We start from the raw sequence: 15,180 nt of genomic DNA, 5'->3' as shown, positions 1-15,180 counted from the left end.
TGTGGGACGCTGCCTCAGTGTGGTTTGATGAGCAGTGCCATGTCCGCGCCCAGGATTCGAACCAACGAAACACTGGGCCGCCTGCAGCGGAGCGCGCGAACGTAACCACTCGGCCACGGGGCCAGCCCCTGCCTGGCCATTTTCAATAGTCTCTTGTTCCTAATGTTATTTCTTTAAACCTTGCACACACAGGTATTTTTTATTCCGTGCGTCATAATTCCAGTGTCTGAAGTCTGGAGGGGATTGTAAGTTGTGGGTTCTGTTGACTCTCACTCGTAGTGGCATCTTTCCTTATGTGTTTAGTAGGTTTTGACTGTGAGCTCATATTTTATTGAGTTTAATTTGCGGAAACTCTAAGGGCCTAAATTGGAGGTGCTTTCCCCTGAGAGGAAGTGGATTTGCTTTTGCTGTTGTGAGGGTGCTGCAGTCTCACAGTGCTTTGAGGCCTGGTGTGAGCAGGAGTCTGTGGTCAATGTCCTGCCTCGCTCTGCTGCCCAGGGGTCACCCTCCATTTCAGTGCTGATGGTGACCTTTGTCCTTCGGGGAAGCCCTGTGTTTTCCTCTCTTTACTGGTTACCACACCACTTTCCCTATCTTGGTTTCCTGGGTTTTGGGGGTGGCCTGGGGGGTCGGGATGGGATGGATTCTTAGAAATTTCCTTTACTTTTTAGCAAGCCCAACAATATATTAGAAATTGCTCATTGTAATATATGTACGCTCTTTTCGGTTCATTGTATAGTGGTGTTTCATCTGGAAAAGTTTTCTCACTTGAATCAGACCTAGAAAATTCCAAGGGTTTTAAAATAATGCCCATTACAATTATGTCTTTTTCCTCCTCTGAGAACCTGGAGAAGGAAGTTGTAGATAATGCAGACGACCAGGTTAGGATTTCTGAGTTATTTGTAAAGTGTTCAAAACTGTGTTTTGCACATAGGAAGTCTATGTCAGTGTTTGCTAAGAGAATAAATAATTAAAAGTAAGTGTTTTCCATTGTGTTAGGTCTGGGTCACTACAGTATCACCAGCACACCCACCATGCTGGGTGGAGACCTTGCTGGAGTGAATGTTGTCCAGGTCGCCACCTACGGTGACTGTTGCCTGGCTGTGTCTGCTGACGGAGGCCTCTTTGGTTGGGGAAACTCTGAGTACCTGCAGCTGGCTTCTGTCACTGACTCCACACAGGTATGAAGTCACTTACAACATGGGGCTGGGAGATTTGGGAATATAAAGTGCGAAGGACAATTATAAGAGATTCTTAACCAAAGTGTGATGTATAAAGTGTTGTTTAGGCCTCACGTGCTGTAAGAAGGGCTCTTCCAGGTACCGAGTTCTTGGCGATCTCGTTGGAGCCTGGAAAGAAAGCTTAGATTCAAAAGCCATCATCATTAATACTTTGATGAGGTAATCCTGATGTAGAACAGTATTTTAGGTGTGTCTTTACCCTGTCTTGTTCTAAAAGGGATATGAGGCTGTTTACATACGTTCCTGTGATGTCACAGTGTGCTTTCTGTTGCGTTGTCACATATATGCCCCAAAGCACACATGTCCTAAGTGTGCAGCTCAATGACGACACCTGTGCAACCCCACCCAGATCAGGCAGGAGAACACTGGCAGCCCTGCAGACCCCTCCTGTGGCCTTTCCTTGTCACTGCCTCCTCCTTCTCACCAAAGTGAGCCACCATCAGTATAATTTAGTAGGATTTTAAAAGTTTTATTGAGGAAAATTTCAAATATAGACAAAAAGAGCTCATTGCATAATTAATCTCTATGTACCCATTACCCATGTTCCACAATTTCCAACTAATGGCCCAATATTAAAAATAGAGAGATAATTCACCATTTTTGAGTGTATAATTTAGTGGCTTTTAGTCTAGTCACAGGGTTGTGCAACCATCACCACACTCTAATTCTGAACATTTTCATCCGCCGCCACCCCCCAAAACCCATACCTCTAATAGCCGATTCTCTTGCATCTATAATTTCGTCTGTTTCTCTGCCCTGGATTATTTTGAAGCAAATCCTAGATATTATATTTCTTCCATTAAAATTTCAGTATCTCTAAAAGATAAGGACTATTTAAAAAACATACTACATTCTTTAATTTCATCAAACTCTGAGAACATCCGGAAGGGTTTTAAATATATATGAACAGATGAAGAGATTTGCACAGAGGGAAACTAAAGGTCAGCTAATAAGATGAAAGACTGCATTCTCTCTGGTCTGGTCCAGTGGCTAGAAGTGGATGCAGATTTGGCTCTGAGCTTCCTAGTAGCCAAAGCAAAGAAGAAAATATGATCATATAAATGGTTCGTTGTTCCTACAAGATAAGCAGTAATTAAAGGGTTCAGGAGAAGTACTGCTCTTCCTGATACCAAGGCTGCAAAACTGTCTCCCATGGCCTTTCTGTGGGGGCAGATCAGTGTCGTTTCATTGTTATCTGTTGCTGTGTAACAAATGCCCCCAAAGTTTAGTAGCTTAAAAGAACACACATTTATCATCTCGTTTTCTGTGGATCAGGAATCTAGGTGGGGGTCTTAGCTGGGTCTTTGGCTCTGAGGGTCTCAAAGGCTTCAGTCATCTTAGGATTCCGCTGGGGAAGGCTCTGCTTCCAAGACCACACCGGTGGTTGTTGGGAGGATTCAGGTCCGCGTGGTTGTTGCACTGGGGCCCCAGGTCCTTGCTGGAAGTTGGCCAGCTAATGGTTGTTGGCCAAGCCTTCCTTGGTTCCTTGCCATGTAGCCTTCTCTATATGACAGCTCACAACGTGTCAGCTGGCTTCATTGGAGCGAGCAAATAAGAGGGCAACAAAGAATGCCAGCAAGACAGGAGTCCGTGTTCTATCATTTATTCTTAGCAGTGACCTCCCCTCACTTTTGCTGGCCTTCTGCTCATTAGGAGCAAGTCACTAGGTCCAGCCCCCACGCAAGGGTAGGGATTACACATGGGTGTGACTAGCAGGAGACGGGGATCATGAGGGGCCATCTTAGAAGTAGCCCACCACAATCATGATTCTTTACTGTGGCGTGAGCCTCACCCTGTCCGTGACAACAGGGGTGTGTTTCCAATGGCTCTTTGCCAGAGCACAGTTAGGTAAAACAGCTGTCTGAGAGCCAGGCAGCAGAGGCCAGACCCCAGCTCTGACAGCTTTGCTCATCTAGGCATACATTTTCTGGCTCAATAAAGACTTTTCATTCCTTTTGAGTCAATTAGGGGCTATTATTGTCCAGCTGTCTTCATTTGAGAGTGACTCTAAAGATTCATGGCTGTCACTGAAGCGTTTAAAATCTGTCTTTCCAAAGTTATTCCTCAGCAGAGATACCAGGATCACATCCTGCTGGAAAGCTAAGTTGGTCACACTTGCTCCCATCTCTCACTGTCAGCAGAAGAACTCGCCTCCTGTTTCATAGAGGAAACAGATGCCTCCAGCTGAGAAAGCCCTCAGTTTCCCTCTCAGACTCCCACACACTCGCCTGTACCTGTCCCACCCTGGGCCCATTCCCTTTGCAGCAGAGGGGAGGTGTTTCTCTTCCTGTTGGAGCTGGTGCTTCTCTCTGTGCCCTGGGTCCCTCTCCTCCCTCCTTCTCGGAAGCCTCACTCCATGTGCTGGGCCTTCTTTCCCACAGCCCCAACCTCCCTCTCTGCTGGTCCCTCCCCATCAGTCTTTACTCCTGACTCAGGTGTCTTCCATCTTAAGAGGCCCTGTGTGGACCCCTCCGTCTCCTCCCAATCCCCCTTGGCTTCACCTCCTGCTTCCCCTTCTAGGCTAAACTCAGGAGCTGCGTTGACTTACTATCTGCATTTCCTCATCTCCTTCTCCTTCCTCTGTCAGTTGCACTCAGCTTCCACCGTATCAGTTTGCTGAGTGGCTCTTGCTAGGGTTCTAGTGACCTCCATGTTGCTAAAAACAATAATAAAGAAGCTGGAGAACATTTTCCAATCTTTACCTTTCTTGACCTCTCAGCTGCATTTGACGTTGGCCGTGACATGCTCACCATCTTTGTGAAGAACACTCTTCTTTTTGCCCCTGTGGCTAGACTCTTGGAGGGCTCTTTCCCTTTCTGGTTCCTTCTTGGTCTCATTTCCTGGCTCTCCTCCTGGACCAGGCCTTCCCATGTCGAAGGTCCTTGTGGTGGGGACTGTGCTCTCCTTTCCTCTGTGTTCTTCAGAAGCACTCACCCTCACCATGGCTGCATTGCCGTCATGAGCTCAGGACTCTCCAGCTGGCAGGTCAGGCCCAGACTGCTCTTTGCGGGTGCAAACCTCTCTCAGTGCCACTTGACATTTGCGTTTGGCCATCTCTAGGCACTGCGAGTTCATTGTGTCCAAAACTGAGCTCCCGCTTGTCCCCTACCTGCTCCTTCTCCACTGTTTCCCACGCCCACCTGCGGTCCCCTCTAGAAATCAGTTCCTCCCCTACTTAAAGCCCATACTGGCTCCTCGTTGTGCTTAGAATAAAGACCAAATTCTTCCTGTGGTCTACAGCATCCTGATGATTTGCCCTCCCTGCTCCCTACCAGCATCTTGCAAATACTCCCCCTTGTCCCCTGGCTCCATCTACTCGTCCTTTGTTTAAACTCCCTCAGTGGGCGGTGCGCCCTGCCCCCCTTTGCAGGTGCCATCTACCCTACTTGGAATACCCTTCTCTTCCCTCCCCTCCTGGCTACTCCTCATCCCTCGGACCACAGGGTAGAGTGGAGCCTCCCGACTGCCCCCCAAGCTCCATCAGGCTCCCTGGCGGTCCCTCCCGGAGAGCCCTCGCCGCCCTCAGTGCGGTCAGCACGGAGGAATTTGGTGTCAGTTTTGGGTGACCTCTGCTTTGCTTGTTTGTCTTCCTAACAGTGTGGACCCTTCCTTTGATTCAGGTGAATGTCCCCCGGTGCCTACCCTTCTCAGGAGTAGGGAAGGTGAAGCAAGCTGCGTGTGGAGGCACAGGCTGTGCTGTATTAAATGGTGAGACCCTACTGCAGGCACTTCATTGGGAAGCCTGTAGGTGATGGGGTGGGGAAGGGTCAGTGTCCGTTGGATTCGCAGCAGCCACCCTCAGCCTGAGGGAGGAAACATGGCTGTGGGATGACCTTGTTAGGTTGAGTTCAGTTAACAGAGGGTAAGGGTGACATTGCTGACAGAGAGGTAATAGCCACAGTTTATATGTAGACAAATAGCCAGCCCAGAGCTTAGTAATTCTGTAGCGAGCCTCTGGAGTGGAGAAGGAAATACTTTCTCCCTCTCCCTTAGCCTGGGCCACAGATGCCAGCCCTGCCTTCTCCAGAGAGAAGCGCCAAGAAGCAGGCAGATGGAGAAGAGCCTTGGGGTTTGGATACTGAGATCCACGCCCCCGGGATTAAATGTCTGGCACCACTGATGAGGATTCAACTTTTTATAGCCAAAAAATTGTTTCTAAGGGTTTTAGGTATCTGGCCAGAAGTTGTTTGGTACTTGGCTTGCTCTTCTGATCAGTGTGAAACTTAGAGCTGTTGGTAGGGGACAAACTGTCCTAAGGCTCTCCTGTGTTCACAGGGGGTTTCGGGGTGATTTATGGCCTGGGCCCATCCAGGTTACCCTCAAGATGTGGGAAGTTTCTATTCTGAGATTAGGTAGCTGGCTAGACATAACTCCACAAGCAAGCATTTGAAAGAGGAGAAAAGAAACTTATTATTTCAAATATCTGTCAGCATGTTCTTGCCAAGCAAGGAGGAAAAAAATCCACGTGGATCTAATGTATCTCAGTGGTGCAGTTTGAATCTCCAGTGAGGGACGCGGCACTTTGGTTTGACTTACTGATTGTTGTTTTTACTGTAATGTAGAAGAAGGGCGTGTTTTTGTCTGGGGCTATGGAATTCTTGGGAAAGGACCAAACCTAGTGGAAACTGCCCTGCCAGAAATGATTCCTCCCTCTCTCTTCGGCTTGACGGAGTTCAACCCAGAAGTCCAGGTTTCCCGCATTCGCTGTGGACTCAGCCACTTTGCTGCCCTTACCAGTAAGTGACCAAGCCCCAAAGTGCGGCCCTGAAGACAGTTAGAGTTCCACTCTCTCAGGTTCACCCCCAGAACGTGGGCAGCTCTCAGTTTCCATCCATCCAGTAGGGGGCGCCCCCTATGGATAGTAATAGAGCAGGTAATCCAGAAGCTGTTTGGCTTGAGGTTGTATAAAGTGTGTCTTTTTTCATCCTGGAGTTTTGTTTTTGCTTCATTTGGTTTGTGGTTGGGCTAATGTGAAAGTGAATTTTCTCAAGAGGATGCTCATCGGTGGTAGGAGAGGGACCCTTGAGAATGTCGGGGTGCTGGGGGGAACCAGCAGAGGTTGGGTGAATCCCCTAGAAGGTCATTAGGAAATGAATGTGTGGGGCTCACCTCACTCCTGGTCAAGCCCAACCCTAACCTGATCCAGGAACGTGGGATGGCGGGAGGCAGGCTTGTCAGACCCTCCTCTGGTTTTGGGGAGGGAAACCTGCCTGATTTATGCAAAGTGCTGGGAAGAGAATGATCAAAGAGAAGACTGACATGGAGCTTTTCTCAAAGGTTTGCCCAATTACAAAGCCATCAGATACGCAGGTACCCACTGACCTCTCGAGTGTGTGCTTTTTCTTGATGGTATCTCCTATTCCACCACAGTGGCTCTTGGTTCAGTTCACTGCTCTTTAGTTGACTAGACTAGAAAGACTGAACTAAATTAATTTCATTTTGTTATCCTCAAGTAGGTTTCATATTTCCTTGCAATTAAAACATCTTTTCATCTCCCGGTAGAAAATTGTTTTCTTTTAAACATCTGGGCAGGGACAGCCAGTGTGGGTCATTCTCTGGCCCCACACTACTCTGAGGACTGTTCCAGATGCCCGCCCTCTGCCCCAGAGTCCTGACTGCTGTTCAGTTGTCGTCTGAGGTTCAGATCTCGGGCCCTGAAAGCACCCAGGCTGTGGCGTGGACTGTGGGCGTGTGATTGTGTATGCAGCCCCAGTGGTCACCATGATCACCCGGGAGAAGCCATCAGCACTGTCACAGTTAGCACTTCCATTTGGTAATGACTCCAGAGCACGAGAGTCGTCTAAAGCTATTTTGATTTAAAAAATGAGTCATTATGGACTCATTCCGGAGATATCAGTGATCTATTTTCCAGAATGTTCTAAGGCTTAAATTGTGCAGAGTCACATCCTTGGAAATCCATACGAAGTGTGCAACTAGAGTAGACTGTTTTCTGTTTGCTGTCATGCCGTATGTCCATTTTGGGTCACACTGAAATGAAATCCCTGTCTAGATTTCCCAAAGCCACCCTCCCGGTGCCGGTGACCATCCCTCAGTAGAGGGAGCATCAGAGCTTGCGTTTCTCCCCTGTCTGTGTGTCCAGCGTTTGCATATGTTCGGCTAGGAGCTGGAGTTGGTTGATTTACCCTGAGGTCTGCTGGCATTTTGGGGGCGAGACTGAATTGTTCTGTTAAACACGTATAATCTGAGAGTGGAAGACTTAGGGTGGGTCAGACCCGAGGGGTTCTGACGGCTCGTAACCAAAGGATTCCTTCTTAATCAGCCCAGATGATTCTAGTCCTGGCTTCTTCATGTCTTGTCTTCTAATTCTACTTCCCTGACGGGGGTGGCGAAATGGAGCCTCAGTGCCACAGAGTGCCCAAAGCTGATGCAGAAGTCGGGACTGAAGGCTGGGTAGTGGGGGCTGCCCCACCAGGTCTGGGGGCCTGTCCTGGAGGCTGGCGGTTCCGGGAGCCCTCATCTAGGTTCAGTCTCCTGGGTGTCCTCTGTAGCACTCTGTCTGTTCTTGTCCCTCATGGCACTTTTTACACTTTGTAAACATGTGTATGTTGGTTTGATCGTTTATTTCTAGCTGTTCACCAACTACAGCCCCATGAGGACAGGAACCGTGCGTGTTCCTTCACTGTCCTATCCCAGCTCCCGGCACACAGACACAGACCCGGCCCAAAGAGGCACCCAGTGACCAGGTGTCACCTGAGCGAATGCTCCCCAGATGTGGACACCCAGACAAGGAATGACAGATGGGCCTACTTCTCCCCCTGTCAGGGCTTGAGCAAGATGGGAGGGTCTCCGATTTCAGGAGGTGTGGAGGGCATGGTTTGGTTGGACATGATTGTGGGTGAGGAGGTGCATAAGGGGTGAGCAGAGGAGACCGTGTGCAGGAGCCTCCTGGGCCCACAGCTCTGAGCAGGAGCTCATCTCCCATGTGGCGGACAGTGTCAGTCTAGGCTTGACATGTCTTTGGTTTGGGGACAGTATACTTTTCCCTTCAAAAGGAAGCGTTAATGCCTGGTAGAAATTGAAGTTGAACATTGGACTCTGTACGTGGTTCTAGAAAGCCTGTTCCCGTGACCCTTCCTCTTGCTGACTTGTCCCTGGCCTAGCCCCAACCAAGACACTTTTTTCCTTTCTTTGCAGACAAAGGAGAGCTGTTTGTGTGGGGCAAGAACATCCGAGGGTGCCTGGGAATTGGTCGCCTGGAAGACCAGTATTTCCCGTGGAGGGTAAGGCCAGACTGGGCGGGTGTAAGGGCGTGCCCACAGGGCAGACGCAGCTGATCAGGCAGCAGCGCCCAGTGTGCAGCTGGGCCGGGACCGGGTCCCCAGGAACTGCTCCCCGTCCTGGTCCCGGCTGCCCTCCTCCTTCCCCATGGCATCCTCTGCCAGGGCCTCAGGAGAGAATGCGTAGTGGTGAGCAGCTCACTGCTCTGAGCTCCTTCCTTGGCCTGTTGAGGGAGCAGCCTGCCCAAGAGGGGAACAGCCTGCCCAAGGAGGGAACAGCCTGCCCAAGGAGGAAACAGCCTGACCACAGGTTCCAGTGCCCAGTGAGAAACCTCATCAGAGGCTGTCCACTGGCATGTGGAGCAGAGAGAGAAAACCCTGCTGTGGCCTCAGAGAGGAGCCAGCTGCAGGCGGGGCACCCTGAGGCCCCAGAGAGGCTCCCAAGAGGCACATATTTGAAATGAAAAAACTGGCATGCCAGCAGCTGTTTAGAGGGGCTGGTGTAGAGGATTGTTTTAGAGCGCATTTAAAAGAAAGCAGGATGTTCACTGTTTAGAGGGTCTGACCACAGCCATGAAAGTGAAAAAAATAAGCCTTTTCATAGGCAGACGATGCAATTAGACAAAAAGTCTTGTTTCAGAATTAAAGGGGAAAAAGTTTCTTTCTTAAATTATAGTTTATCACAGTGTTGTTTTCTGAGTCAGCTCTTTAAGTTTCTTCTTAAGAAAAGCTATTTATTTTTTTGAATACAGAACATATGTATTTAGTACAAAGTGTATCATGGAAACTAAGTCTCCTGTCTCCTGTCCCAGAGGCGCCACCAGTCCTGCTTCTCGTGTTCCCTCCAGAGACAGACTCTGCAGAGAGAACACGTGTGTGTGTGTGTGCCCGTATGCACGCACAGGCCTAAGGGCTTCCTTTGAAGCCTTGATCTTAATAACGTGTTTTGAAATTGTGGAGAGCCTTTTTAAAAAACACTTGCAAAATGCAAAAGAAATGTCTAACTTAAATAAAAGGAGGATCTGTCTGTCAAAATCCCACTGCAGAATGTTTTGAGGCACTTTGGTAGTTTAGGGGCCGTTTCCATTGGCCCTTCCCTCAGCTGCTGCCTTTCCTGGTTCCTGTGACCTCGGCAGGCGCTGCCTCCCTTGTAAAAACTGCAGGTGCAGTATCTAAGAGAACAAGTCAAAATGGAGACTTTAAACTTGGTAGAAAAAACATGGTTGTGCCCCAGAGTTGCTCCCAAGCTGGTTGGCGCTAGCTCACTTGTTTTCTGAGCCTGGAAATACTGTGATGTGTGAGGGATGGAGAGTCACTGAGTGGACAGCGGACTGCAGCTCAGGTGACAATGAACATCAATAATGTCGATATCCCACTTGTTTTCTTAATAGTTCCTCACTGCCCTGTCTTCACCCACCAAGAAGGACTTCTTTCTGAGGGGAAGCTAGGCAAGCAGTAAAGCCACTGGGTTTTGGGTAAATGACCACTGTGACTAGAGCTTCCCACCTGCCTTCATTTCCTCCAAATTAGAGCAAAGATCAGCCTTGAGATAAGATTTGAAATCCGAGAGCATTTTCCCTGTAGAAATGGCTGGGCCAAGCTGGGGCCTCTGGTGGAGCTGGAGGCAGCAGGCTGCTGGGGGCCTGGCACCGCTTGCCCTTCCGACCACAGTCCCCTTCACTGACTCCTTCCACCCCTGTAGAAGCGTCCTTCCTCCATCATGCCATCAAGGATACTTCGCTCTGCCCCTGTGACGCCTGCTTTCTGGCCACACTGGCGTCCTCCCTTGCACGTTTGTTGAGTGCTAAATTTTGTGGAGCTCCTTTATTCCCTTGTCACTTTGTGATTGGTGTTGGGAGGATTGGGTGCAGTACAGGGCCTGAAAGGATGGTGCTGAGGGCCGAGGGCCTGGCCTTTCCACTCTGTACAAGCTCGAAGGTGGGAGGCCGGGGCTCTGGGAGAGGTGGTGGTGGGAACCAGGTTTGGGCACAGCTCGGTTGGGTTCCTTAAAGATGAGATGAGTCTGTTCTTGGGTAGTTGGACCTCACTTCAGTCTGTTGTTATACTCACTTTTTTTTTTAATTACAGGTGATTTTTATTCTTTAAAAAACTGTGTTTTCTTACTAATCTTCAGTGGGGAATATGTAACTTTAGAAGCATTCCAAGAAAGAATGCTACACTGGTACTAACTGGTTATTCTTAGACTCACAGAGCTTTTCTGCGAATGTGTAGGCCCAGGAAGTGACATCTGAATCACCTGATTCGCGCCTCTTTCCAGATGCTTTCTGGAATGTTTTCCTGCCACGCATTGATACTCAGAGCTCAGAGAGGTTCAGTGATTTCTTCAAGGTCACACATCTAGTAAGAAGAAGAGCCAAGATTCAGATTCAGAGGGTGAGAAACTGCTCGTCAGGGGCAGCCACCCACTGCTCCCCAGAGAGGGCTCTCAGAGGCCAGCCTCAGCCGAGACCATCATCCTGGTGAGGAAACCAAGGCCGAGTGGTTTGCTCTGACTTGGGCTCTAATGGCCAGAGCACTGAGGGGGCAAGGACATCAGTGCTCAAGTGCAGCAGCTTGACTACAGATGAGTGCAGAGTGGCTGTGTCCCTGGAAGGTAACGTGCACTCTGATGGCCTGGGGAGGTTGCTAAGGTGCACCTGTGCCCAGTCGCCTCAGAGGCAACATTTTCTTTGCTTCCATGGCCGGACTGGAACATTTTCTGTGCCTGCGTTCCTTTGTGATGAACTGGAGGCACCACTTCTTGTTTGTTGAGTGATTTCTGTGATTGGTTTTGCTAAAGACGTATTTTTAGACAAGGAGGGGCAGGTGGCACAAATTGGTTGCTAGCATCCATTTGCCTTGTGGCCAGGAGTCCTTAATGGCCTCATCTCCCCATATCAAAGGCGCCAGGCTCTGGGGTTGGTGCCTGCTGCCTCCAGGCTTTTAGGCCGGGCTGTCTGGATTAGGCATTTTCCCCTCTTAATGTCAGTCAACTCCACAGGCTGTTACAGGTCCCCTTTCCAGCTGTCACACTGCCTGGCTGAGCACTGCCACCGGGAAGGATGGCAGAATTTGGATCTGGTCAGAATGGCAGCCTCAGCATCCAGGCAAACGTCTGAGGGGTAGTGGTGCAGGTGCAGTGTCTTAAAAATTGCCACCTGAGACAACGCTGTACAGTCCTGTGCTGTATAGTGACATTTCGGTCAATGACAGCCCACACATAGGGCGGTGGTCCCATACGATTAGTACCATATAGCCTGGCTGTGTAGTAGGCTGTACCCTCAGGCTTGTGTAAAGTGCACTCTGTCGTGTTCGCACAGCAATGAAATTGCCTAACGATGCATTTCTCAGGACTCATCCCCGTGGTAAAGCGACTCATGACTGTATCACATTTGCTGCTTTTGCATCAAGAACCTCTAGAAGGATAAAAGAAACCATTAAAAGTAGTTTCCAGTTCAGAGGGAAGGTGGGGAATGGGGCAGATGATGACAGGGGTGATAGTAAAGGCATTGAAAACTTTTTTATTCTATTTCACTGAATGTCACTTAGCCACATGAATGTATTACCTATTTAAAATAACAATAACAACAACAACACTAACAACAATAATAGTAAAGCCACAAGAGAAGGAAAGCGCCCCTTTTCTGGAGAGCTGGTGTGGCTCTGTGGATGTGGAGATCCTTGAGTCGTGGGCACACCTGGAGCTGGTGGGGGTGTCCATTTCGAAGGCTCACTGTGCAACAAGGCAAGTCAGTTTAAAGGCAAACAGCTGGAGCCTCAACACCTGCCTGAGGGTGGTCTGCTCGTTACCCGGAGGGCTGGGCCTTCGTGAGATGTAATGTCAGCGTGGATGGGCAGTGTTGTGAAGACGGGTCAGCAGGCCTTTGACACCTTCTGAGACACAGTAAACATCCCTCCTCAAGGGTGCAGGTGACTTGGGAAACAGCCTGCCTGTCTGGAACTGGACATAGTGGGAAAGTGGGTGAAGACACTGGGCCACGGGGGCCTTGTTCCCAATGTGGACCCTGAAGACACGAGAAAGGGTTTCTTGAGTTGCTCCAGTGAACCATGGTGGTGACCCCTAGGAAGGTCACTGATCATCTGGCTGGAGAGCAAGTGTTGACTCTGGTGGTGCCCCACTCAGAGGGGAGTACTCTCTGTGGGATGTGCACATTCCAGGATGGTGCACTCAGGGTCTGTGCTCGTGCCCAGAGCGGCCCCTCAGAGGGCTGCGTGTGAACAGTCACGTGTGCTGTTGGTGGGGTGGGAGTTGGGATGGCATTTCCCACCGTGATGGCATTTACTCCTCCCAATAGACCTGCTGGGTAGGTATAAGCATCCCCATTTCAGGTGGGGGGTGGCCAAGTCTCGGAGGATAAGTCACTTACCAAGAGGCATAGCCATGATCAGGCCCAGTTGGGCTGTCTCCAAGCCTGTCTGCCTCCTAGCCAGCCATTTCCCCTCATGGTGTACTGGGTCTTGTTTTTCAGGTAACGATGCCCGGGGAGCCTGTGGATGTGGCATGTGGTGTGGATCACATGGTGACTCTGGCAAAGTCATTCATCTGAATCTCCTGCCTGACCCACTCGAGCCCGGCCCTGGCCTCAGAACCACTTGGACTGCTTAGTAGTGGCAGCCAGCTGGGTTTCTTGATTAGGGTCAGAGAGGATTAGGCCCTTTGTGAAGTGTGACGCTGTCGCCTCAAGCCCTCAGCAGGAACATACTGGAAGTCCCGGGATGTGGTCCCTTCTCCAGCTAAGGATGAGACCTGCTAAATTCAGCACAGGACGGCTGCCTCTAGCGGGCCGAGCTCCAGTGAGACGAGTCCCATGGCTGTGTGATCCCGGCAGGGCAAGGCTGATTCACACGTCTTGGCTCTTTCCAGGGAACCTGTGATGGCTTCTGGTGTCACGTCTGGCCCCAGAAACTGGTCTTAGGAAAGGTTAGCTCACAGTGTACCATTTTACTTGAACTTCAAAGGTGGCCTGACAGATTTCAGTGCTCGGGAGGGCTTCTGTGGCCCCTCTGCCCACAGAAAGGTCTTGGTTGGTGTCTGGGCAGGCTTTGCTTGGGCATCAGGGGAAACCCCAGTCCCACTGAGGGAGCAGGCTGGCTTTGGCTTGGGGTTTTCATTCAGGTCCCCCTCCCCACTCAGCCATTTCCTGCCAGCTGTCCCCAGCCAGCTCACTGCCGGGACCCACTCTGAAATCCTTGAACTGGGGTTCTCCCTGGGGATACCAGTGGGCGCCATCCTCGTACCCAGTGGGCCCAGTGCTGTCACCTGCCTTGTATCCATTCTCACTGCCTGGCTTGGAAAATAGAAGCCTCCACAGAAGAAGATCGAGGCCAAATTCTTGTGGGCTGAGGACTCTGAACACATCCTGCAAAAGCTTGGCTGGAGAGCCAGCCTTGGAGAAGAAGGTTTGGAAATTGTGAGAAATATTTGAGTTAGTAACATAACTTTTCTTTAAGCATATCTTTTAAAAATATCTTTTGGAATAAAGTCTATTTTCTGCCTTTTTATTTTTAAGAGCTAAAGAGGTCTTTTTATTTTACCTGATCATCTAGAGATTAGCTTTCAAAAACAAGGCTGTTTGATAAAGAAGCAACTAGAAGCCAGTGAAAAGTACTTGAGAAGACAGCCATACTTGGAAACTCTTCTCTCTCTGAGTCTACTCCCACGGTTCAGTTGGGAGGAAACAAGGACGTACAAACATCACTGGTAATCATGCCACAGACTGGGGTCTCCCTCCCTGCCTGCCCGTGCCCCCTTCCTTCTGTTCATTCACTCACCAGATTCCCCCTGTGGCCCCTCATGAGCCGGGTCCTGTTCATCACACTGGGTCACGTGGTGACAAAACTCCCTGTAAGTAGGTCTCTTGAAGCTTAAGTTCTAGAGGACGAAACAGACTAAACAAGCAAAATGCAAAGTCTGCTGGATGGTTGTGTGGACTGTGAAGAAAAATAAAGCAGGCAAAGGGATGGATGAGGTTAGGCTAGTTGCAATTTATACGGGAATGGTCCCTGGGTAGATGTCCTTGCTGAGACTGAGGAGTGGGCACTAGCCAGCTGGTGTCCAGGGGAGCAGCCCTGGGACCCCTCATCTGGGCTCATGTTGCTTCCACTTCTCTGTGGGAGACCATTCTTATGTTCATTACAGCCCAGCTTTTCCATAAACTTTAAAGTGAAAACAATTTGTCATTTTCCTTCCTGAAACTCCTGGTTGGGCCAGGTACCCTGTCGCCCCAGGGTGACAAACAGTAATCTGTCCTCAGTGAACTGCACCCCTTAAAGCATGTCCTGATTTATGGAGGGGGGGCGCTCCAGAGGTCAGGCCCAGGGTCTCACAGTGGTGTCCAGGGCCACTAGGTGATGGTGGTGATGGAGTAGCCCGGATGGTGATGGAAGGTGGGCGTGGTTTTTAAGTCTCCCACCCCAGTGACCACCAAGATTCAGTTCCAATGAGAACCTCTGCCTTGGACATGGCCACCAGGGTATAATACGGGGCATCCTTGGATTTGTCTTAAAACCCAGTGTCTTCCCTTTGGGCTTAGTCAGCCTGGCTGGGCAGTGTGGCTGTGATCCTTCTGGGTGATGGGGGTTCCTGGTCGGAACTCATCTGCCACACAACAGCCCCTTTCCAGTTGTCCTCTGTGTTCATGTCCTTTCCCAGGTTTTGCTCCCTTGTTCCCAGCCCCTCC

At 50.0% G+C, this 15,180-nt stretch overlaps 1 protein-coding gene across 2 annotated transcripts in view; it reads left to right on the top strand.

The window, feature by feature from the left end:
- Positions 1 to 14,002, top strand: part of RCC1L (RCC1 like) — a 35,442-nt gene extending 21,440 nt beyond the window's left edge. Inside the window, exons 7-11 of one of the 2 annotated variants that reach the window (XM_023616809.2) lie at positions 1,000 to 1,181; positions 4,862 to 4,949; positions 5,804 to 5,977; positions 8,397 to 8,482; positions 12,970 to 14,002. In XM_023616809.2, coding sequence (XP_023472577.2) covers positions 1,000 to 1,181; positions 4,862 to 4,949; positions 5,804 to 5,977; positions 8,397 to 8,482; positions 12,970 to 13,047 — 608 coding nt within the window. In that variant the 3' untranslated portion in view covers positions 13,048 to 14,002. Of the gene's footprint in view, positions 1 to 999; positions 1,182 to 4,838; positions 4,950 to 5,803; positions 5,978 to 8,396; positions 8,483 to 12,969 lie in introns of both variants that reach the window. The other variant, XM_023616810.2, reaches the window with a different exon arrangement.
- The last annotated feature ends 1,178 nt before the right edge of the window (positions 14,003 to 15,180 follow it).

The sequence above is a fragment of the Equus caballus genome, chromosome 13, assembly GCF_041296265.1.
Source record: "Equus caballus isolate H_3958 breed thoroughbred chromosome 13, TB-T2T, whole genome shotgun sequence".
Lineage (NCBI taxonomy): Eukaryota > Metazoa > Chordata > Mammalia > Perissodactyla > Equidae > Equus > Equus caballus.
The sequence above is the reverse complement of the archived record's forward strand: the minus strand, read 5'-3'. Positions and strand labels throughout refer to the sequence as shown.